A 25,000-nucleotide genomic window follows, 5' to 3' on the forward strand; every position below is an offset into this window, starting at 1 on the left:
GTGTGTTTGTGAAACAGTTTCTGCCTAGAAACAAGGTGACACCTAGCCTGGTCCTACCAGACTCTGGTCCACTAGCCTGGTCCTACCAGACTCTGGTCCATTAGCCTGGTCCTACCAGACTCTGGTCCACTAGCCTGGTCCTACCAGACTCTGGTCCACTAGCCTGGTCCTACCAGACTCTGGTTCATTAGCCTGGTCCTACCAGACTCTGGTCCACTAGCCTGGTCCTACCAGACTCTGGTTCATTAGCCGGTTCATTAGCCTGGTCCTACCAGACTCTGGTACTCTAGCCTGGTCCTACCAAACTCTGGTCCATTAGCCAGTACATTAGCCTGGTCCTACCAGACTCTGGTACACTAGCCACACTCTGGATCTGCCATAACCAATCAATAACGTTTGGTCGTGACGTAAGAATATATCGCGAACCCACACGGTGTACTGAAGGGAAATGAAAATTGAGCGGAAGTACGTAGGAGGGCGGAGCCAGGCTGGGACACACTACCCCTGTGAGGAGAGAATAAAGACACAGGGAAAGCTTAGATCGGAGCTCACTTCGGAGGACATCTTGGTGGACTGAGCTCTGACTTCATGTCTGTCGCTAGGGAAACTTAGACTCTGTTTGTTAAGGAGTTCCCCATAAGGAAGGATGTTTAACTGTGTGATTTGTTACCGTGATATATATACACTCGGTGTCGTACCATTTTCCTCAGTTCGGATCCTCTTGGAGGGATTTTCATCCGAATCGTCATCCGACATCTCCATCTCCTCCTCGCGTCTGATGCCCATGATCTCTTCGCTGTGGGCGTTCCTCAGCTCCTACACAGACAGACAGACACACACACACACACACACACACACACACACACACACACACACACACACACACACATATACATACATATATACACACAGACAGACAGACACACACACACACAAACACACAGATGCATGCACACACACACACACACACACACACACACACACACACACAGACAGACACACAAACACATACACACACAGAAACAGATGCATGCACACACAGACAGACTCAAAGACACACACACACACACATACACACAGACAGACAAACACGCACAGACACACACAAACAAATGCACGCACACACAGATGCTAAGACACACATACATACACACACACAAACACACATTTACACACACACAGACACACGCATATACACACACATATACACACACACACACACAGACACAGACACACAAACACACACACACACACACACCAAGCACCAGGATGTGTCTTTATCTGGACTACATGTCTCTTATGTAGAGCACTTTTTATAGACTTGCTGTTCAAAAGTGCAAAACATGAAACAAACTCTCAGAAAAATGCAGGTCGTCTGCAACTCTCACTTCTTTAAAATCAAGACTCACGACTTTTCTGTTTGACACTGCCTTTCTTTAAATAACTGTTCATTTCTTACACCGCACTATAACTTGTATTGCTGTATTTCATACCTGTCTACTTCATGTCATACATGTCTATGTCTACTTCATGTCTACTTCATAATGTACATTGAAATGCCTTGTTGCTGAAATGTTCTGTACAAATAAAGCTGCCTTGCCTTGAAATAATCACATCATCTTATTCAGTATCTCTTCATTTGTCAGCTCACATCCACAGAGTTAGCAACACCCGTGCTGTTGCTATAGTGATACTGGTACATTTCGACTTACCACAGATACTAGCCGTGAAAAGGAGGGGCTGTAGGATGCTAGAGAAGGCTGTCTCATCACTCACTCTTACCTCTTTTTGGACCAAATATTTAAATGTGGTCTGAGTAGGCTCTGATGAAGCTTCAGTAATAATAATTTATCAGACTTAACTGGGTGGATGTGGTCTACGGAAGATTTAAAATGCAGAACTAAAAGACAAATACCCACTAGTTGTGTTTCCATTCGATTGTCAAGCCAATGTTTAAAGCGTAACTCTCGCCAAAATGCAACCTAGGGTATTTTTGTGAATGTACCCGAGTCAACCGTATTCTCGTTTTTCGATCAAATGGCCTTTTGAATGGGAGTGCTAGGGGCACTTTTATGCTAGCCTCAAAATCACTATTTTTAAACCACTAAGAAGGCTCGACACAATATGAGACTTTCCCTGAAGTATCACCAGGGGCTCTACACCTTAACTACACCGGTGCACGAGGGATATACTAAATCTGTGGCTACTTGTTTTGATATCGACTCGTTTTGACTGCCGAGGTGGTAGCGGCCGGAAACAACCAGAGCTACGGTGAGTTGTTCAAAACCTCTCTTTTTAGTAAACTCTGGGAACACAAACAATGTTGTCAATACTTGCGTTAAGGTGTAGAGCCCCTGGTGATACGTCGAGCAACGTTTCATGCCGAGCCTTCTTAGTGTTTTAAAAATAGCTATTTTGAGGCTAGCATAAAAGTGCCCCTATCACTCCCATTCAAAAGGCATTTGACCAAAAAACGAAAATACGGTCCATCTTAAAAGTGGCGCTTTTGTCCTATATATGCTTTTAAATGAAAGTTTGACTCTGGTACTTTCACAAAAATACCCTAGGTTGCATTTTGGCGGGAGTTACACTTTTCGATACGATTTTTTCAACGTTCCTTTATCATTTCATTTCAAATACCATAAAATTGAATACAACACCCAAATTCAAAGAAAGCAATGAACTGATGATTTACTTTACTAGTTGTATGGAACCGTCCACATAGTTTTTTATTTTTTTATTTTTAACAATTTGGTTGAAAGAAACTCACATTTGTGATATAGAAACTTTTTGAAAATGGGTCAATTTTGACCCAGGACACCAGGAGGGTTAAAATTAAACATTGCAGTTGGTGCTAAGTGGAGCGTCTGTCATAGTGTGATTGGTTATGTCACTGTCACTCCCTTGCTCCATATCCTATCCACCAATCACAGCGTCTCTCGGATGAAAACGCCTCAACATTTGGTAGCTTTGTGGGCCTAGGTGGTTGTGTAGGCTTGTGTGCTATCTTCATGTAACATCGATAGCCAGGCCTACTAATTCATGTTTAGGCCTATAGGCTACTAGATAAGGTGGCATTGATTCTTAATTTCCCACGAAGCTGATCGCGGTTAGGTGTCAGTTAAACTTCTCATCTCCAGTCCTACATGTATCTGTGAGAAGTGGCGCTGTCCTGAGTTGAAAGTCTACTTTACAGCTTTATTATCGAGTAAATAGGCGTGTGTGTTCCTGTCGCCCGCTGTCCTTTTCCTAAGGTTCTGAAATGCAAAAAATAATTGACTACTTTTCCGTGCGCCTGTGAGCACCTATGGAAGAAAAACATAAATCGGCGCCTATGGCTACAGCGTAACTTTGGTCAGAAGTTGTCTCTTCTTTGCATTTTTGGGCAGCATGGGGCCCAATGGTTAGCACTGTGACCTCACAGCAATAAGGTTCTGGGTACGAATCCACCTTTCTGTGTGGAGTTTGCATGTTCTCCCCTTGTTTGCCACCATCAAAAACATGTACTAGGTTCTCCAGTCAGTGCCCTTGAGCAAGGCACTGGCTCAGATCTGGAGTTGGTGTCCGGGCACTGTGATTGGCTGCCCACTGCTCCCTTGAGGGATGGGTTAAATGCAGAGAATGAATTTTGCTATGTGTATGTGACAATAAAGTAGCTTTACCTTAAGCCCCAAAAAATGCCGTTGCCATCTAAACGAAAGGCACATCTGATAAAATATTTTGTGGTTTTCACCCGCGAGCGTATTCGTGTAAACTTAAGTTTGTTTTCTGTCTAATAAAGACCACATTATTTCTAACAAAGTGCAGCTTTTTATGTGTACTGTATAAGAAAGTTCGATCTCACATAAATGTGTTTAATTTCTGCATTTTAAAGTTCCACAAACATTATTATTAGATCGACAACACAGAACTCCCTGCAGAGCAACAAGCTGCTGCTGCTGCAGGCTGGAAACACAACATCCTCATGTTCATATTTGTGTTATCTCGATTTGACTCTGGATGAATAATTGATCAGAGACTTAACCCTGGAAATCACTGTTGCTATAGCAGCGAGCGCCTCTCACGCTGTCGAGGACGAGGCGTCAGATCTCTTCTTTAGATCTGGGCTGCAGGGAGGAGGAGACCATCAGAGGGTCTGTCTGTCTGTCTGATTGTCTTTCTGTCTGTCTGTCTGTCTGTCTCTCTCTGTCTGTCTTTCTGTCTCTCTGTCTGTCAGTCTTTCTGTCTATCTGTCTTTCTGTCTCTCTGATTGTCTGTCTGATTGTCTGTCTGTCTTTCTGTCTGTCAGTCTGTTAGTCAGTCTGTCTGTCTCTCTGAACATGTCCAGCGACACACCAACAGGACAGCAGATGTACAGCGCTGTCTGTCTGTCTGTCTGTCTGTCTGTCTGTCTGTCTGTCAGCTCTCCTGTGGGACTCAGAAATGTCAGCAGAGAAGAAAGCAGTGGGCGTGGGAGGGAGGAGACGACACAAAAAGCTATACCAACCTCGCACTGCTTGCGCCAAATGTCTATGTTCTTGCGCTGTGCTTTTGAGAAATGGTCCCATGCCTTTTGCCTGGTGGCGGCGGTGAAAACGGCGGTGATCTGCTCGACTTTGGGGGTGAACAGGGAGGAGGGAGGAGGGAGGAGGGAAGAGGAGGGGGAGCAAGACAAAACAAGCCATTTATCTAGCGTTGCAGCACTGACTGAGGCTCATACAGCAGGCAGAGGAGAGACTGTAGACACACACTGACCACACTGGACCTTTCTGTTATTTTAAAGGGTAATTTTGTTGTTTTTTTTCAACATGGACTCTATTTTTCAATGCAATTGTGTCTAAGTGACAACAGAAATCTTTGAAATTGGACCAGTATTGAGCTGGAACGCTGTAACCAACAGCTGTGAACCGGGCTGCAATGTAACCCTACAGGACAGATGTTCAGCATCAGTAAGCGTCCACTAAAAGTTCTGTTGTTGCAGCTGACAGACTCAGATTATTATTCTAAGTGTCTGACAACATTATGGGATGGATCCCTACAGAGATAGACCTTTTAGTTAAAGAGTAAGATCCTTTTAGTTTAACATGAAGCCATGAAATCACCACCACCAAACTCCACCAGACTCCATGTAAATAATCAGGACTTTTAGCGTGTATAGAACCAGCATATCTCCACATGTAAATGATGGAATTAAGGGTTTACTTCAACCAAAGCAGAGTGGTGATTGTTGGAACAGTGGAAAGATGAACCAACCTTTTGGTAGTTTTATTTTGTTTCTGTCCACGTTGAATGAAGTGTGTTTTTACGATGATAAAAGTACTGATTATTTGCATGGAGTCTGGTGGGATGTCTATGTTAAAAAAAGGATTTTACTATTTACCAAAAGGGTCTATGTCTGTAGGAATCCTTTCCATAATGTTGTCGGACACTTAGAATAATAATCTGGACGAAAATGTATTAAATGTGTGCATTTGTCCATTAACGTTACATTGCAGCTTGTTTCTTCTTTCTTAATTTCCAAAATTGTTTTTCCCATCAGTCACTTTGACACAGAAACATGGGAAAATAGGGTCCAGGTTAAAAAAAAAAACTAAATTACCCTTTAAGGAGAAAAATGGATTAAAACCAACAGAATATTAGTCATTATTTCAGAAGATAAGCACTGTAAATAACAAACAGCATTCGTCCTCACTTATAAAACAGAAATGAACAGATGACTTGTATTGATCGCACATTAAAGCGACAGATGTGATCACATGATGAGCAAGTCTCTCTCCTGGCGCTGCTCTGTACTTACATCACCTGTAGCGTCACTTCCTTCACGACTTACAAAGGCAACATTTACCCTGAATGTCCATCTTTAGACTCAACACAGTACGGGTGTTGCCATGGTTGTATTACAGCCCAGTCTCATGGCAGTTCGTGAAATGTTAACACAATTTAATCTATTGATTTGTGTACATGGACACGTTCATCTTGTTTTTTTCATGATGGTTTTTTAAACTAATGGGAGTTCAATGGGAAGCATCTTTTGTGATCACAGCTTTGCTATTATTGGTATTTTTAGCCCTAAAACTGCTGTTTTAGCTTATGTTTCCATGACACGCGGGACAACAACGGGACGGTTGGGTTTAGGAAATCTGACACGCGGGACACGAACCCCGGTCTCCTGGGTGAAAGTCCTGTGTAGTTTGAACCATCCACACCCCCAACCAACCTCCCTACGCGGATTTTCGGGCTTTCATACTACTCGCTACCATAGTCGCTCTTAACACTACTTTATCTTCTCATTGACTTTACATTGGCATTGTTTTCCAAAGAATTGTGCTGTGATCATGAAAGATGCTTCCATTTGAAATACATTAGTTTAAAAAACGTGCTGACCATCACGACAAAAACGACATAAACGTGTCTGTGTACACAAATCAATAGATTAAATTACGTGAACATTTCACGAACTGCCGTAAGACTGGGTTGTGTATTACATGTTTAATGTAAGTGGAAGTTGTAATGGAAGCAATTTATGTGCTTTAATTACTGTGAGAATAGATCAGAGTATAACTTTAATAAAGCCATACATTCAGAGTTTAAATGATGCCTTTCAAAGTATTTCTCTGACATTTACTTTGCTTTAACATTTCCAGCAGTGACATCATTTCAACTTCCCAAAACATCTGTCTGCTGATTGAACGCTGGACTTTCTCTGATCAACACATAGAAACAAATGACCAACACTTGCAACACATTCTCACCTCCAACTCGTCATATACCAACTAGCTTTTTGATGCTTTTGAAGCTCTTGGTCGGATCCCTTGGAGTCATTTTTTGATGCTCTGTGTCAGGATCATTGGACTTTTTGACGCTTTTAAATCCTGTGTCGGGACCATTGGAATGAGTTTTTGTGATGCTCTGGGTCGGGACCATTGGAGTCATTTTTTGATGCTCTGGGTCGGAACCATTGGAGTCATTTTTTGACGCTTTAAAATCCTGGGTCATGACCAATGGAGTCACTTTTTGATGCTCTGGGTCAGGACCATTGGACTTTTTGACGCTTTTAAATCTTGGGTCAGGACCATTGGACCTTTTGACGCTTTTAAATCCTGGGTTGGGACCATTGGAATGAGTTTTTTAGATGCTCTGGGTCGGGACCATTGAAGTCATTTTTTGATGCTCTGGGTCGGAACCATTGGAGTCATTTTTTGACGCTTTAAAATCCTGGGTCATGACCAATGGAGTCACTTTTTGATGCTCTGGGTCAGGACCATTGGACTTTTTGACACTTTTAAATCTTGGGTCAGGACCATTGGACCTTTTGACGCTTTTAAATCCTGGGTCGGGACCATTGGAATGAGATTTTTAGATGCTCTGGGTCGGGACCATTGAAGTCATTTTTGACGTTTTTACAGTAAATCCTGGGTCGGGATCCTTGGAATCAGTTTTTGTGATGCTCTGGGTCAGGACCATTGGTGTCACTGTTTGACGCTTTTAAATCCTGGGTTGGGATCCTTGGAGTCACTATTCAACATGCAGGGTAAAACCACTTAGCGATGGTTAGGAAAAGATCATAGGTAACGTTTTAAAATGTACATTTATGTGACACGCAGGACAACGGGACACATACCCTGGTCTCCTGGGTGAAAGTCCTGTGTTGTTTGACCCATTCACCCCAACCTGCCTCTTTCATACTACTCGCTACTGTTGTCGCTCTTCATACTATGTCATCTAACAGCAGTCCCATACAGATCCATCCTGGGCATCCCATAAAGACGCTAAAGGGTGCTTTGTGCGTCAATATCTGACGAGTTGGGAGTGAGATTGTGTTGACACTTGACAAATAGTACAGATATACTTACCTCACAGCTGTGGCTTCCTGCAGACTTTTAAAACTTTATATTTATAAGACTTGCTTAGATCTTATTTTTTATTCTGAATGAACCGCATTGTTAAATCTGCATTGAGTCATATTTCACTTTCGCTCCCCAGTGTGCAGGGTTCAACGTTAAGGGTTGCCCGATGGCCCAGGGATAGTAAAACGCTGCGTCGGTCAAGTACATTTTAATTATCAAATTAGACTTTAATAGAAACAAGTAAACTGTGTATGCAGGTGCAAACTCAACTTTATTTACAAGTTGAAATTTGCTTCAATTGGTTTGAATTATAACACCAAGAGCTTTTAACAGATTACTCTTTAAAATGTTTCTGCTGTTGTTCAAGTCATAAAATGGTCGATGGATGGAGCTCTGCTACGTCTGCAATGTGTTAAAAACCTCTTCTTAAAAGGTGCTGTAGGTAGGATAGTGAAGATCCAGGACTTGACAACTGTCACTCTCCCCCCTTTCCGCTAAAGCCCAAAACGGTCTCCTAAGCCCCTCCCCCCACAAGGGAGAATGAAGGACATCCCCCCCCTGGCCCTGATTGGTGCATCTGAACAGGGAGTGGTGGATTTTTGCAAATCCCACTCCAGGCTGTAGGTGGAGCCAGAGGAGCCAGATGTGTTTTTTAAATGACCTGCTTCATGTAGTTCTACTGGAACATAGGGTCAGTTTCAGCAGATATGACAGAAAGGTAGTTTTATAAGTCTTACCTACTGCACCTTTAACATATACTTTCATTTTGAAAAAAGGATCCGTGAATATTCAATATGTTTAATATGGTTTTATTCTAATTTTTGCTACTGTATTGTATCTACTTGTATTACCATTTTATTGCCTCTGTGTTTTATGGTTCCATTTCTTGCTTTTAATTGAGCTTTTTTCATTCTCTAATTTCCTTATTTTCTTTTCATTGGAATGCATTTAGAATAAAGGCATTATGTACACGTAATGCCAACATTTGGGGAATTTAGGAGAAATCTACAGACACAAAAATTAAAAATGAACACCTAAATGGATATTCTTCTCCTAAATGGAGTCTTTTTTTCCACTAGCCTGAAAGAAGACATGTTATGGAAGCAAAAATCGGCCAAAAACTCTGATAAAAGAAGGATGTTTTTGCCTGTAGTGTTTCTTGAAACATCCACTGAGGTCTTCAGTCATTGTGTCCGAGAGTCGTCTCTACTGACTCAGAAACCTCGGAGCCACTGACCTGATCAGCGCCTCACAGCGAGCTGAAGATAATGGATGGGGGGGGAAGTGTTGTCATGGAGACTGGGCTGAGATGCCTTGCAGAAAAAATGGCTTGCATCCAAGGCAGTAAGATTTAAAAGGGGGATGTGGTGAAAATGGCTTCACGGTAATCTGAGACTGCAGCTCAGTCTGCAGCAGTGAGACGGACCGGGACACTGGGAGGTTTATGACGGAGATAATTCGGCCGGCACTCAACCCTTTCAGCCTCTGTTTTGATATGCAGCAGTTATTTTGTATGTATATATTTGTATGTTTTTCTGTTTGTTTCATATTAATGTTTAAGTTTGGCCAAACAGTCTTCTCTCATCTCAATTATTGGAACTGCCTTCCTATTGAACTCAGAGAAAGCATCAGCAGTCTATTATTTAAAATCACACTAAAGAGATGGATTTGGTTTACCTCATCCTAGGTACAGCCCTTCGTTGTACTGTACAATTCTTTATTTATGTTTTTGTCCCTCTCTTTTTTCTCTTCTTCTTTCTTAATTTGCTTTCTATCTTTCTTGCATTCTTTTTTATTAATATAATATGATGACCTGACAAGGGACTACAGATGAAAATTAGCTTTTTTTTGCCAACTCTGGCACATTTACATTTTGAGTGTAAACAAAAATGTCAATTGATGTGCATTGTCCCGTTTAAATAAAGAAATAAAAAATAAATAAAAAAATAATATAATATGTTTGTTTTGTTTGTTTATGTATGCACCTTTCACCAAGGCAAATGTGTACCTTTTCTGATTCTGATTTCTGTTAGAGACTGAGTCTCTTTAGGTTTTAGACTTTTGGTCGGACGAAACAAGACGAGAATGTGAATACATCTCCTTAAAGCTGTGGGAAATTATAACATACAGGTTGGAAGCGGAATTATCCATTACATTACATTACATTAACGCTGTTTGCCCGATTGGGTAGCGGATCTGAAATTCGAATGAGACGTAATGAGACATTATGACAGCGGTAATGGGACAATTCCGCTTCCAACCTGTAGGGGGACTGAAGCGGGAAAGGTGTTGCTTTAATAGACCTTTTTCACGGCAGACATGTTGACATGTCTTAGTAGGAAAAGCACAGGTGTATTCCACTTAGGAGAGACCCAGGTATTAAACCATTACTGATGGCTGCATTCCACTTAGGAGAGGTCCTGGTATAGTTCATGCTGACTCACTGAAATATCTTACTGGGACACTTGATGGAACTGAGCCATCGTTAAGGTTATCAATCTCAGCTGTGCTTTTCCTACTATGACAAGTCAACATGTCTGCTGTGAGAAAGGTCCATAGACTAAACCAGGGCTACACAATATATAGTTTTTTTGCCATCATCGCGATATCAAATGCAATAAACACATCGCAAAAGAAACTCAGAGATTTTCTGTGTTAGTTGAAAGAAACACCGACTGGTGCAGTCTCTAATGCAACAGTCCTTTAATAACCTCTCAGGAGCTGCGTCTCTTCTAATCTTTGTTGTTGTACCCTGTAGCCTGTTCTGCTTTGTGCTTTGTTTGGTCTCTAATCCTTTTCTTCTGTGCTGGGTCTTGTTTAGTGTTTGTGTTGTCTTTTTTAGTTTCTTTGTATTTCAAAAAAAGCCTTTTTAACATCGAGGCCAAGGGACAACAGATGAAAAACAGCCTTTTGGGCTAATTTTGTCATTTTTAACCCACGTATAATCGTGCGTTTTGTTAATTTGCGCTCTCTCCCCTTCTTAAATTAACTGAATTCAACTGAATTCAATTCATGTTGATTCAACCGTAGGATCATTGTGGCGGAGTCAGTCTTTGCTGCTGTTCAACTGTGTTGTGTTGTACTGACAGGTGTTTCTATTACTTTGTCCACCCCGTTGATATCGACAAGTACGGTGTAAAGAAAACAGACACACCTCTCACAGTTCAACCCTTTGAGGACAATGCTTTTTCAATGTCGCCATCTATATTTCAGCGATAATAAAAGTGCAGAAACGTGGTTTGAATTATTGCTGGAAAGGGCAGAATCTCCACTTCCATGCACCTATTTGTTTTATATATATACATATATATATATATAAAAACAAAGACTATCTTCCCTGTCTCCCAATCTGAGTATAATGGGTGGACTTGCGTTTTTGTGAACCTAAAGGCTCTGACACACCAACCGTTGGCAGTAAAGGCAGTTCCACTGATCAGTCTGTTCCCCGAGTTGGTCCAAAAAGTGCCTCAGAACACACCGAAGCGTCTGTTCTGCGCGTGTTCGAGACGTAATACGTCTCCATAACAGCAGGCAGCGCTAATCTGTATTGTCGCCCCAAAAAATGAAAACTGGAAATGACGAACGCGTCACGTGGGTCTGGCTTCTCCCGAATTTCATTAATGGCGGCTCGTTCAGCATACGATCTCGTATTTTACACAAATAGTTCACCGAAACGTGTTTCTGAAAACATTTTAAGCAAGAAATAGGCCGTGCAGTTGATGAATCTGTCTGTTTTTTATCGACAAAGGTCAGTTTGAAAGATTTTTCGTCAGATTTTGAGAGCCATTCGTCACCCTAACATAAGTGCACCGATTCACTAGTCAAGGGCTAGAACTCCCCCAATCAGATTGGTCATTAAGTCTGACTGCCCGCCCTCCGACACAGCAAGTCAGGTCGGCCCAAATAAAAGCCGATCAGATCACACACCGAACAGACTTGAGTCATTGACCTCTCCAGACTGTCCGACGGCCGATTATTGGGTTGGTGTGTCAGCACATTAAGTCTTTGTTAAATTCATTTTAAACACCAAAACCGTTTTGTCCACATATTTGTTTTCACAAGAGATTTGAAGAATTTTCAAAAGCCAACTTCATCTTTTCAGCTTCAGGGCCAAATTATCTCTTTACAAATTGCTCTAGGACAGTGTTTGGCCTCACTCTAGAAAGCTGAGTTTGTTCTGAACATGTTAATGGAAACATATGGAAATACCCTTAAAAGGGGAATTTGATTACAAATTTAAAATCAAGAAAATGTCCTCAGACCTCAGAGGGTTAAAAGCAATACAAACTAAAGCCTGCTAAAAAAACGAGTCAGGTAGTGTGGTTGGAGATTTCTCGTTTCTCTCAACGGTGGAGCTTTATGAAACATGCAGCTAACTGTAGTGAAGTCCTGAGAGGAACGTACCTGAACAGCTGCTCAGTCTCCCTGATCGCCTGCGTGTGCCTTAAATAATAAAGTATCCTTACACTGAGTTAAAATGGCCAGAAGAGCGTTCTTGAAGATCTCTTTGGCGCGCTCCATCTCCTCCTCGTGCTGAGCTTTCTCGCTCATCAGCCAACGGACGTGGCTGTTGGCCGACTGGATCATGGAGTAGAAGTGGTTGGCGGTCCGCCGGTTGACCTCGCCGCGGTCGATCCAGGTGAACAGCACCGCCGTCGCCTCGCTGAATTTATGGTCATCTGAAAAACAGCACAAGGAATATATCGATGTCTTTAATCAATAAGAGATTGACAATCTCCAATTCCACAATCAACTATTACTCCAAACTATACCCAACTATAACCCCAAACTATACCCAACGATTACCGCAAACTATACCCAATTAAAACCCCAAACTATAACCAACTATTACCCCAAACTATACCCAACTATTACCCCAAACTATACCCAACTATTACCTTGAACTATAACCAACTAAAACCCCAAACTATACCCAACTAAAACCCCAAACTATACCCAACTATTCCCCCAAACTATAACCAAATATTACCCCAAACTATACCCAACTAAAACCCCAAACTATAACCAACTAAAACCCCAAACTATACCCAACTAAAACCCCAAACTATACCCAACTATTACCCCAAAATAACAAACTAAAACCCCAAACTATACCCAACTAAAACCCCAAACTATACCCAACTATTACCCCAAACTATACACAACTAACACCCAAAACTATACCCAACTAAAACCCCAAACTATACCCAACTAAAACCCCAAACTATAATCAACTAAAACCCCAAACTATACCCAACTAAAACCGAAAACTATACCCAACTATTACCCCAAACTATACCCAACTAAAACCCAAAACTATACCCAACTATTACCCCAAACTATAACTAACTATAACAACCACGATGCTGAGAATATTTGTATACTATTACTGCTGAGAATACTTACATATCTTTACTTAGGTAGGGTTTTAAAGCAGGACTTTTACTTGTAACTTGAGTATTTTTACACTCTTGTACTGGCACTTTAACTTCACTAAATAATCTAGGTACTTCCTTCTCGGCAGCTCCCTGTTTCGCGCGCCATCACACCAGGATGTTGAAGTCATTTCATGGGACCTTTAACATTCAGTCGGGCTAAACAAACTGTGCAGCTAGTGAGGATTGAAACCCTTCTCTCGGGGCGTTCACTGTTCACGCCTCTGTAGTCCACACCACAGCAAATGAACACAAAAAGCATTTTTGATTTTCAACCTTTCAACCAAAAACCACGGGCTGCGTTCGGTCTCAGTCATATAAAGTGCCACTGAGTCTCGGTGGGCCTCTGTCAAGTGCGTTCTCCCCCATTTGAATAATAATTGAAGCGCAGACGACGGCAGAACAGAGTGAATTAGAGAGCATTTAATGAGCTCAATACCCGCTGCAACACAACCTGTAAGAAGACACTTTCCCCGCTCAGATAAAGCCCCATTCATACACAGCAGCAGATTACAGTCACATTACAGCGAGCACAATGAACACAGCGACTAGAGGGAGAAAGGAAATGTATTTCCCCTGCTGTGTGAAGAGAAGAATGAATTCATAAAAGCTTATTCAGAGAGAAAACATGCCTGTTTATGTTAGGTATCGGAGGCACACAGGTGGAGGTTTTGGTAGCAACAGTACATTAGAGATTCAGAAGCAAATATTAACAAAGCAAAGCAACGTAATGATGGTTTCTATGAGGCTCCATCTACACTGCTACATTTTCATTTTTAAGCGCCGTTTTGGGACCAAAACCGATCTCTGTCCACGCCAGAGTTTTAGCTCCAGTAGCAGATCTAATCTGCGTCCATATTAACACGTATGGTAACGCACATCACGTGACCTTTTACACACACTGGGCATGGTGTGAACAGGAAGAAGATTGTCTGACGTTACTCTGTGGTTGAAAATCATGAATGTAGAAGTTAGGGTGCTGCACCTATAAGACTTTTATTGGTAGGGGAAACCCTGGAAGTAGTGGGCATTCCCCTCTTTATTTTAGCTAATCTATTTGAAGTGGATCTTCTCCAATACGGACGATAAATGGAGCAGAGGATGCTAGTTTTCCTGAAACAGGTGTGTGCATTGTCACAGTAGGAGTAATGAGACTGCAGCTCTCCTCTGTGTGAAGACGGACCTATTTATTTTTAGATTTCTACTGTACAACTGGAATATTTTCAGTCATGGAGATAAGAATCACAGCAGGACACGTGGAGGAGGAAGAGAAGGAGGAGGATGAGGAAGAGTGAACTTCACACGTTGCTCATCTACACTTCCGCCAGTTCTCTCCCACGTGTCCTCTCTCTCCACCGATTTGTCCTCGTGCAGAGAAAGCAGCTCTGAGGAACCCGGAGAAGTCATGTACAGAGTGTATATGTGTTTCAAGCAAAAGCCTTCACTGGCAGCTAGCATGGACTGTTTCTTTTTGCTCAACGCTAAAGAAAGTCACACAACAACACAAACTAACTGAGCAATGGAGGCAGCAGAGATAACGGCTTCAGTTCCCCGTCGTAAAGGGCCATCTGACAGCAACATAAAGCGCTGAAAATATATTCTAAATATAGCGTCCACTTAAAGGGATACTTAGCCGATAACCAACCAGAACCCCACATTCTAACCAACTAATACCCCAAACTCTAACACACACACACACACACACACACACACACACACAGACACACGCACACACACACCAAACTGCAGCTCTGCTGGAGACAAACTGAGCCATTTGTTCTTGAAGAGCATCAATAATTGCGCAGTTTCCTGAATCATTCACTTCAATGTGTTGTTCCCAACAGGAGATTAAACACAAAGACACACACACACACACACACACACACACACACACACACACACACACACACACACACACGCACACACACAGACACACACACACGCACACAGACACAGACACACACACAGACAGACACACACACATGCATGTACACACACAGACACACACACAGACACAGACAGACACACACAGACACATACAGACACACAGACACACACACGCACACAGACACACACACATGCATGTACACACACACACACACACAAACACACACACACACACACACACACACACACAGACATACACACATGCACACACAAACACACATACACACAAACAGGCACAAACACACACACATATACACACAGACACACACAGACCCAAACACATGCACACAGACACACACAGACACAGACACAGACACACACACACACACACACAAACACACACATGCACACAGACACACACACACAGACACACAAACACACATAAACACACACACACAGATCAGCTTTGAGAGGCTGAACATGATTTTAGACTAATATATATATATATATTTTTAAGTGATTGTCTTCCCCCCTTCCCCATCATTGTATCCATGACTACGGCTGCAGATTTCTCCGCCTCCTGAAGCCTCTGTGGACACTAACGTCTTTATAGTCTATTTTTACCCACTACTGTTCAAACCCAGGCACAAGGCTTGATTGACTCCAGTCAGATGTCTTCAGGACTTCTCTATTTGTCTGAATGCTCTTTGAAGCTTTCCGCTCGTAGAAAGTCTTTACAAATAGATGTTCTTTAGTTTTGTACAGGGGAGAATAAAACGCTGTGCAACGGATCAACCAGACTGACAACTGAGAGACCAGAGAGAGACAAAGATCCCTCTGAGCAACAGCTGAATTAGGTGAGAATAAATCAGCAGTCATTGGTGAAACAAACTGGAAACTTAGCATCAAAATGTGTGCAGATTTAAACAGGAACAGCTTCCTGTCACGGTCACAATAATGCAACTTATATCAAGCTGGAATGAACATTTAGCAAAGCTCTACTTCTCCGAGGGCCCAAATAACTTAATATTTACAGATCCACATTGCACCGTCAAGAGTTACTTAAAGTTTCCATGTCATGAAAATGTCACTTTATGAGTTTTTTTAACATTAATATGAGTTCCCCCAGCCTGGTTATGGTCCCACAGTGGCTAGAAATGGTGATAGGTGTAAACCGAGCCCTGGGTATCCTGCTCTGACTTTGAGAAAATGAAAGCTCAGATGGACCAATCAGGAATCTTCTCCTTGTGAGGTCACAAGGAGAAAGGTTACCTCCCCTTTCTCTGCTTTGCCCGCCCAGATAATTTGGCCCACCCATGAGAGAGAGAGAGACATCATGGCTTTCAAACGAGCAAAGTGGCAGTTTGGCAGTTTTCCCTCTCCTCCTCAATAGCTACAGACACAGAAATGGCACATCCTATGGAAAGCTCATTGTGGGACTGGCTCTAGTGGCTGTAATTCTGCACCAAGACTGAATTTCAGATACAGTATTAGGGGACCACTAAGGCCTATATAAAAGCATCCAAAGAGCACAATGTCATGGGACCTTTAAGGCTGACTAATTGTAGTATGTAGGCTCTACACAAAGCCTACAGTGTTGTGAGGTTTATACTTTTGCGCTGGTGAGTCTGCGTCGTTCTAGCTAGAGTTGTCAAAAGTATTTACATTCATTACTCAGGTAGAAGTATAGATAGTATCAACTCATTGGTTTCAAAACTACTTAAAAATAATATCACTATGCTTTTTCAAATTAGACGTTGAGTTTTGGAAACAATTAGCTTGTGGTACTTGGGTGCGCAGAGCTTGCAGCGCATTCGAAAGGGATTTGTTTTTGCATCCAACCATTTCAAAAAATTCTTCCAGGTACGGCCAGGGATGTAGAAAGGTTGGCTGGTCCTCCTGGCTACCAACCTCCTTGCTGGTGCTTGATTGGGACATTTCACTCGAGTTCTCTTGAGTCTCTGCCACGGACATCTTGGTACTAGGCTACATACGTTTGCTATTGCCCGAAGTTTGATTTATTTCATTCTAAAACCATTTCAAATGTAAAAGAAACATCTGGTGTCTGAATCTTTCTGTAGTTATTATTGGAGGGAAGAAGAACATCATCAATATAACAGCTGACTCATAACTTTTTTTCAATTGAGACAATGTCCTCACCTTTCAGTTTCTCCGCTAACATTGCCGACTCGTGCTCAGAGAAGTGCACTATGGGAGGAGGAGACGGCGGTCGGAGGCGGTCTTCGTGGATCTTGCGGCGGTGTCGTTCCTCTCGGGCGAACAAGCGCTGCTTACACTCCCACTCGTACAGGTCGTCTCTGGCCTGGGCAAAGTCTACGTGGATCCTCCCCGAGTCTTTCTTATCAGTGCTGGACCCGATACGCATCCGGTACCCTGAGAGGAGAGAAAAATATACGTTAGAGCAGGGGTGGGCAATTCATTTTCCCGAGGAGCCACATGAGAAACAGGGACTGTTGTGGAGGGCCAATAGGCTAAACTCAGTTCTGCTCAATATTAATTTTATGTCAGGTGGCACATAAAAACAAACGTGCCGCCTGGAAAGTGGAACGTTCTGAAACGCCTCTTTTTCTCTGGTCATATTAGCACAGCAAAGTCCACAAAAAACTCTTTATAAAACTCCCCTTCAGAAAATGACTACATTTCAACTTATCTATCTCTGGAGCCACCAGTAGGATATTCGGCTCATTTTCTGTAACTAATGTAGCCTTAAAGGGATATGCCACCGTTTGTTGAAATAGGGCTTATCCTGGTCTTCTCCTCTAGCTGTAGATAGGTGGGGTCTCCTCTAGCTGTAGATAGGTAAGGTCTCCTCTAGCTGTAGACAGGTGGGGTCTCCCCTAGCTGTAGATAGGTGGGGTCTCCTCTAGCTGTAGATAGGTGAGGTGTCCTCTAGATGGTGGGATCCCCCTAGCTGTAGGGTGGGGTCTCCTCTAGCTGTAGATAGGTAAGGTCTCCTCTAGCTGTAGACAGGTGGGGTCTCCCCTAGCTGTAGATAGGTGGGGTCTCCCCTCTGTAGATAGGTAAGGTCTGCTGTAGATAGGTGGGGTCTCCTGTAGATAGGTAAGGTCTCCTCTAGCTGTAGATAGGTGGGGTCTCCTCTAGCTGTAGATAGGTGGGGTCTCCTCTAGCTGTAGATAGGTGGGGTCTCCTCTAGCTGTAGATAGGTGGGGTCTCCCCTAGCTGTAGATAGGTGGGGTCTCCTCAAGCTGTAGATAGGTGGGCCAAAGCATTTTTTGTGCATGCATCGTTTTAGTCTGGTGCAACACCGGCAGCGCCGCCGCTAGTTAGCTTAGCGTAGTGAATGGAATCCTATGTTGCCGGTTAGCATGTTGTGAGTAAAAGTGAGCCAACAAAAGACTACTTGCACTGAGACAAAAAATGCGTTGGCCCACCTATCTACAGCTAGGGGAGACCGTGATAAGCCCTATTTCGTATTCCTTTAAAGCTTGTTGGAATATGCAAGCTAGCTTGCTAGCCAACCCTGTTATACTGACACTGCAAAGCGTATGCAACTGCAGTTATGCAACTGTTACGTCCTCTCCAAATTGGTCTATAAAGCCTTTGGTTATTCTGTGTGCAGTCTGATAAATATCCTCCAGTCATTTGACACTTGAGCCTTGGTTAAAGTCTGACAAGTAAAAAACATCTGGAGCTGTGGAGTTAGAAAGAAGTGAATGAGTGAGTGAGTGAGTGAGTTTTTCTGCTCACCTGAGAGGTAAAGGGACTTGTCCACCATGAACTCCTCGCTGAAGCGAATGTGGCAGAAGTTCTTCTTGCTCTTGCGGATGGCGATGATCTCTCCGCACTGTTCGAACACTTCCCTGATGATCTCCTCGGTGGCGTTCTCCGGCAAACCTCCGACAAACACCGTCTTACAGCCGGGCGGGCGCTCCCGAGTCGAGGGAGGGGGCAGGTCTGAAGAAGAACAACAATCATCATCATCTTTCCTGATATCCTCACATTTTTAGGACACAAAGGTAAGGGGCCCTATTTTAACGATCTCAGCGCACAGCGTGAAGCGCCTGATGCAGGTGTGTTTAGGGTGTGTCCAAATTGAGTCCCAGCCCGGGTTCTAAAGGGTTGTCCTTAGTGTCTTCATTAATCAGAGGTGTGTTTTGGGCGTAACATGCAATCAACATGCAATCAGAGATCATCTCCCATTCCCTTTAAAAGCCAGGCGCATTTGGACCTGGGAGCATTGCTGTTATGATGGAGGATTTACACCGTAATATTTTTATTTGTAATCTTCTACATGTGTGTGTGCTGCTGTGTGTGTGTGTGTGTGTGTGTGTGTGTGTGTGTGTGTGTGTGTGTGTGTGCTGCTGTGCGCCCCTGTGTGTGTAACAATCATAGTGTGTACGCGCTGTGCATTTTACTAATGCTCTGTTAAAATAACAATGAAATGCTGCGTTATTAACTTTAGACCAGGTTTTTGTTGGTCAATGGTAGTAATAAAAAAAAAGATAGCAATACTCCCAGAATGCACCTGAACACACCTCTCTGTAATACCAGCACGCCCAGAATGCACCTGAACACACCTCCCTGTAAGACCAGCACTCCCTGAATGCACCTGAACACACCTCCCTGTAAGACCAGCACTCCCTGAATGCACCTGAACACACCTCCCTGTAAGACCACCACGCCCAGAATGCACCTGAACACACCTCCCTGTAAGACCAGCACTCCCTGAATGCACCTGAACACACCTCCCTGTAAGACCAGCAGGCGCACAGATGGGCCCAGGTGCATTTGATATTTAAACAACGTGGGCGCTGGAGGGGAAACTGACAATTGCGTCAGTCTTAAACTAGCAAAGACACTTGCGTCCGGGTTAGCGCTGCGCCGGGTGCAAGATAGGGCCCAAGATCTTACTGGGGTTCTGCGGAAAGAGAGTGCAGCTCTTGCAGTGGATAATCTCCTTGATGAGCGGCATCTCTGGTGGTACTGGCGGGGGAGGGACCAGGCTGATGCCCGCCATCAGGGGGTTAATGGGAGCGATGAGTCCCAGCCCGGCGTCGAACCTCTGGATACACAGGGAGTCTGCAAAGCAGAGAGACACAACAGTGAAAATGACTTAAGGGACACACTACATACAATCGGGACATACTACTTTTATATAACATTGCACATTGACCCTCTTTCTCATGCACACTGTGCAAAGGATTGTGGGTCAGAATACACGTTTAAAAACCTTAAGCCACGTCCATTTATGCAAAGAATTGTTTTTACACAAAAACTGAACATAATTTATCAAACTCCTTCTAGGGTTTTTACCCGATCTGCCTGAAACTCAGTTTATAGCATCTTCACATGACCCTGACAAAAAGTTATCGAAGGAACATTGCTTGGTTATGAAATGCGCAAATTACGAACAACCAAACTTTTGTAGATAATGACCAAACACGAATTTCAGCATATTTTGGCCAAAGTAAATGCTACTAACACAAAATTTGGCAGTCTTGTTTGCCATGAAATTCTGAGGCTCTGTACCAAGTTTGGTGAAATCTTGCCATTAGGGGGTGCGATAATCAAATAATCAAAGTAGAAATGTGCAATTGCAATTAACAACTTTGCAGCTTGTGCTTTGCGACATTTGCCGGGGGCGACTTGCGCCAGGGAGGCTTGGACTCTGCTTTCAGTTCTAGTTCTTTTTACTTTTAGTATGTGTGCATACGATGGGTACATACTATTTCTACATGACATTGCATCTAGAACTTTGACCCTCTTGCTCATACTGAAAATGCTGTGCAAAGGATTGTGGGTCAGAATAATCAGAAAACATGCTGGCTCGCAAACTGCAAAATGTGACCGGATGCAGTCGGACATCCTGCAATTTTTGGCATACATGCATCTCTACGTATTAGGATGTCTAATCTAATTCTTGGATTCTAAATAGTATGGTAATATGGGTAATAAAACTGACTGGGAGTGTATTTAAGCATTATCAAATACAGTTAATCTATAATGTCTGATTAAAAAATGTACACTTGACCCAAAACCTGCCCAGCATTTTCCAAAAACATTTCAAGCTGTCCACAGAGATTCACTCGTACTATAGAACACCCTCATCACACGCAAGTGAAGGAAGAAAGAGAGTAACAAAAGCCAAAGAGAGAAATAAAGCATCGCTATCTGGAAGGAAAGAGATAAGAGAAGGAGAGAAATGGGGACTCGATGTGAGAGGAAAGCAAACTACAAGAGAGCAGAGGAGAAGAAAATGTCCGTTCCCCGGGACAAAGAGAAAGAGATGAAGATAAACAGAGGGAGGACGGAGGCGACAGCAGCAATGTTTCAGCTGTCTGGGTGCAGATAGAGCAGCTACAGGGTGGAGGATGGCGCTGCAGTGGCGGCCACATCTTCCTCCGTCAGCAGAAAACACAACACAACCCACGGCACGATGAAGTGATTCAAATCACAGGCGAGGGAGGCTGTCTCACACGTCCTGTGGAGTAATCCAATAGAAAGAAATGCTTCTTTTGTGGAGGATTGATTGAATGCAGCGCTGATTCACTGTGAAAGATGTGGGTTTTTTTTGTTTTTTTTTACGTCTGCCAGGGACCCGAAACAATCAGCAGCACTCAGGAAGGGAGGCGCTTTCATTTTGTAAAGAGGAAAAGAAAACGTCTGAGGGATAAACAAAGTAGAGCTTCAAAGATGAATTGATCACTTAATTAATCGCCTACGATTTTGATAATCAATTAATACGCTTTGAGTCATTTTAAAAAAAATGAAAAAACAGGTAAACTTGTGTGATTGCAGCTTGTTAAATGTGGCTATTTTCTAGTTTCTTCTCTCCTCCTGTGACAGAAAATGGAATCCTTCCTTCTTTCCCTTTTCTTTTCATCCTTTCCACCTTCTGTCCTTCCCTACTTTCTTCCCTACGTACTTCCTTTCTTCCCTCTTTCCATCCTTTCCTAATTAGTCTTCCTTTACCGTATTTCCATTATTTCTTCCTTCCCTTTTCTTTCCATCATGTCCACCTTTATTTTGTCCTTCTCTTTCCTTCCCTACCTTCTTCCCTACATAATTCCTTTCTTCTTTCCCTCCCTCCTCACATACTTAAAAACAGAATGTCTCTAAGCTGAAAAGATGAATAGATAAGTTGTCTTTGAAGTATTTTGCAATGTCTTGCAGTCTTTCTTGATGTCTCAAAGTCTTTCTCGATGTCTTGCAGTCTTTCTTGATGTCTCAAAGTCTTTCTTGATGTCTCACAGTGTTTCTCTGTCTCGAAGTCTTGCTCGATGTCTCACAGTCTTTCTTGATGTCTCGAAGTCTTTCTCAATGTCTCAAAGTCTTTCTCGATGTCTCACAGGGTTTCTTGATGTCTCGAAGTCTTTCTCGATGTCTTGAAGTCTTTCTCGATGTCTCAAAGTCTTTCTCGATGTCTCACAGTGTTTCTTCATGTCTCAAAGTGTTTATTGATGACTCACAGTATTTCTCGATGTCACACAGTGTTTCTCGATGTCTCGAAGTGTTTATCGATGTCTCAAAGTGTTTATCGATGTCTCAAAGTCTTTCTCGATGTCTTGCAGTCTTTCTCGATGTCTCACAGTCTTTCTTAATGTCTCGAAGTGTTTCTCGATGTCTCAAAGTCTTTCTCGATGTCTCGCAGTGTTTCTCGATGTCTCAAAGTGTTTATCGATTTCTCAAAGTGTTTATTGATGACTCACAGTGTTTCTCGATGTCTTGCAGTCTCTCGATGTCTCATAGTCTTTCTCGATGTCTCACAGTCTTTCTCGATGTCTCAAAGTCTTTTTCGATGTCTCGAAGTCTTTCTCAGTGTCTCGAAGTCTTGCTCGATGTCTCACAGTATTTCTCGATGTCTTGAAGTCTTTCTCGATGTCTCAAAGTCTTTCTCGATGTCTCAAAGTCTTTCTCGATGTCTCACAATGTTTCTCGATGTCTCAAAGTCTTTCTCGATGCCTTGCAGTTTTTCTCGATGTCTAACAATGTTTCTCGATGTCGTGAAGTCTTTCTCGATGTCTTGCAGTCTTTCACGATGCCTTGCAGTTTTTCTTGATGCCTTGCAGTCTTTCTCGATGTCTCAAAGTCTTTGTCAATGTCTCTCGATGTCTCAAAGTCTTTCTCGATGTCTCACAGTGTTTCTCTGTCTCGAAGTCTTGCTCGATGTCTCGAAGTCTTTCTCGATGTCTCGAAGTCTTTCTCGATGTCTCAAAGTCTTTCTCGATGTCTCAAAGTCTTTCTCGATGTCTCACAGTGTTTCTCTGTCTCGAAGTCTTGCTCGATGTCTCAAAGTCTTTCTCGATGCCTTGCAGTCTTTCTCGATGTCTTGCAGTTTTTCTCAATGTTTTGCAGTCTTTCTCGATGTCTCGCAGTCTTACTCAATTGTTGATGTTGCGATGACGATAAAAAAAAAAAGATTTATTGTGCGGCCCTGTTTTGAAGGTAGATGTTTTTGAAGGAGGAATTCTTTGAGCAGCACAATCCCAATGTTTTCCTAACGTATTCTGTACCAGCGTCAATGTACACCGTGTACCGTTCAACACACTCTTTATATAAGATCCTCAGGCTTATAAAAAGGAAAAAGAAAACACTCAGAGGGAGATAATCTTCCATAAATCTGATCATGTGCAGTCACACATTCCTCGGGTCTAAGGAAAACTCATTAGAGCGCTGTCTGCGATAACCCTGAAAGGTAAATTACACATCTCGGTGCAACACATTCGTCATAATCACAGAGCGCTGCTTTTTCTCACACAGCCAAAATGATTCAAGCCAGGTTGGTTTCTCTCTGGCTCGGAGCAGTGCTGCTGCTGCCAGAGAGACAGAGAGGAGGAGGAGGAAAACCAGAGACAGGGACACAAAGAAAACATATTTAATTGGGATTCTTTTGTGTGTGTTTTTTACCAGAAACACAAAGGAGACACAAACATCTGTTCAGTCAGGACTCACCCACACATACTGCAGAATATAAAACTGTATATAAAGTTAACACTTAATTCACAGTTTTTATTTAACGTGAGCTGTAGGTAAGGTTGTATGCGTTCACCTAATCATAACGCTTTGTCCTAGTATATGTACCTTTCCAACCCATTCTCACTCCGAACTCGTGAAATACGGTTGATTGGGCAGTGGTCAGCGTCAGATACAACGCAAAAATCCACCGGGCAGAGCTTAAAGATGACATAGTATGAAGAGAGACGACGGTAGAGAGTAGTATGTAGAGAGACAACGGTAGAGAGTAGTATGTAGATAGACAACAGTAGAGTAGTATGTAGAGAGAGACAGCAGTAGAGAGTAGTATGTAGAGAGATAACAGTAGAGAGTATTATGTAGAGAGACAGCAGTAGAGAATAGTATGTAGAGAGTAGTATGTAGAGAGAGACAGCAGTAGAGAGTAGTATGTAGAGAGACAGCAGTATAGAGTAGTATGTAGAGAGACAGCAGTAGAGAGTAGTATGTAGAGAGACAGCAGTAGAGAGTAGTATGTAGAGAGACAGCAGTAGAGAGTAGTATGTAGAGAGACAACAGTAGAGAGTAGTATGTAGAGAGACAGCAGTAGAGAGTATTATGTAGAGAGACAGCAGTAGAGAGTAGTATGTAGAGAGACAGCAGTAGAGGGTAGTATGTAGAGAGACAACAGTAGAGAGAGTAGTATGTAGAGAGACAGCAGTAGAGAGTAGTATGTAGAGAGACAGCAGTAGAGAGTAGTATGTAGAGAGACAGCAGTAGAGAGTAGTATGTAGAGAGACAGCAGTAGAGAGTAGTATGTAGAGAGACAGCAGTAGAGAGTATTATGTAGAGAGACAGCAGTAGAGAGTAGTATGTAGAGAGACAGCAGTAGAGAGTAGTATGTAGAGAGACAGCAGT

At 42.7% G+C, this 25,000-nt stretch overlaps 1 protein-coding gene across 2 annotated transcripts in view; it reads right to left on the bottom strand.

Annotated features, from left to right (window-relative positions):
* enox1 (ecto-NOX disulfide-thiol exchanger 1) overlaps positions 1-25,000 on the bottom strand; it is a 49,257-nt gene that overhangs the window by 20,847 nt on the left and 3,410 nt on the right. For both annotated transcript variants that reach the window (XM_028590309.1, XM_028590308.1), the window contains exons 2-7: positions 20,042-20,209; positions 18,878-19,084; positions 17,309-17,542; positions 12,293-12,505; positions 4,487-4,593; positions 699-816 (exon numbers count right to left, since the gene is read on the bottom strand). In XM_028590309.1, the coding sequence (XP_028446110.1) occupies positions 699-816; positions 4,487-4,593; positions 12,293-12,505; positions 17,309-17,542; positions 18,878-19,084; positions 20,042-20,209 (1,047 nt within the window). The remainder of the gene's footprint in view (positions 1-698; positions 817-4,486; positions 4,594-12,292; positions 12,506-17,308; positions 17,543-18,877; positions 19,085-20,041; positions 20,210-25,000) is intronic.

Source organism: Perca flavescens, chromosome 11 (assembly GCF_004354835.1).
Source record: "Perca flavescens isolate YP-PL-M2 chromosome 11, PFLA_1.0, whole genome shotgun sequence".
Taxonomy (NCBI): Eukaryota; Metazoa; Chordata; class Actinopteri; order Perciformes; family Percidae; genus Perca; species Perca flavescens.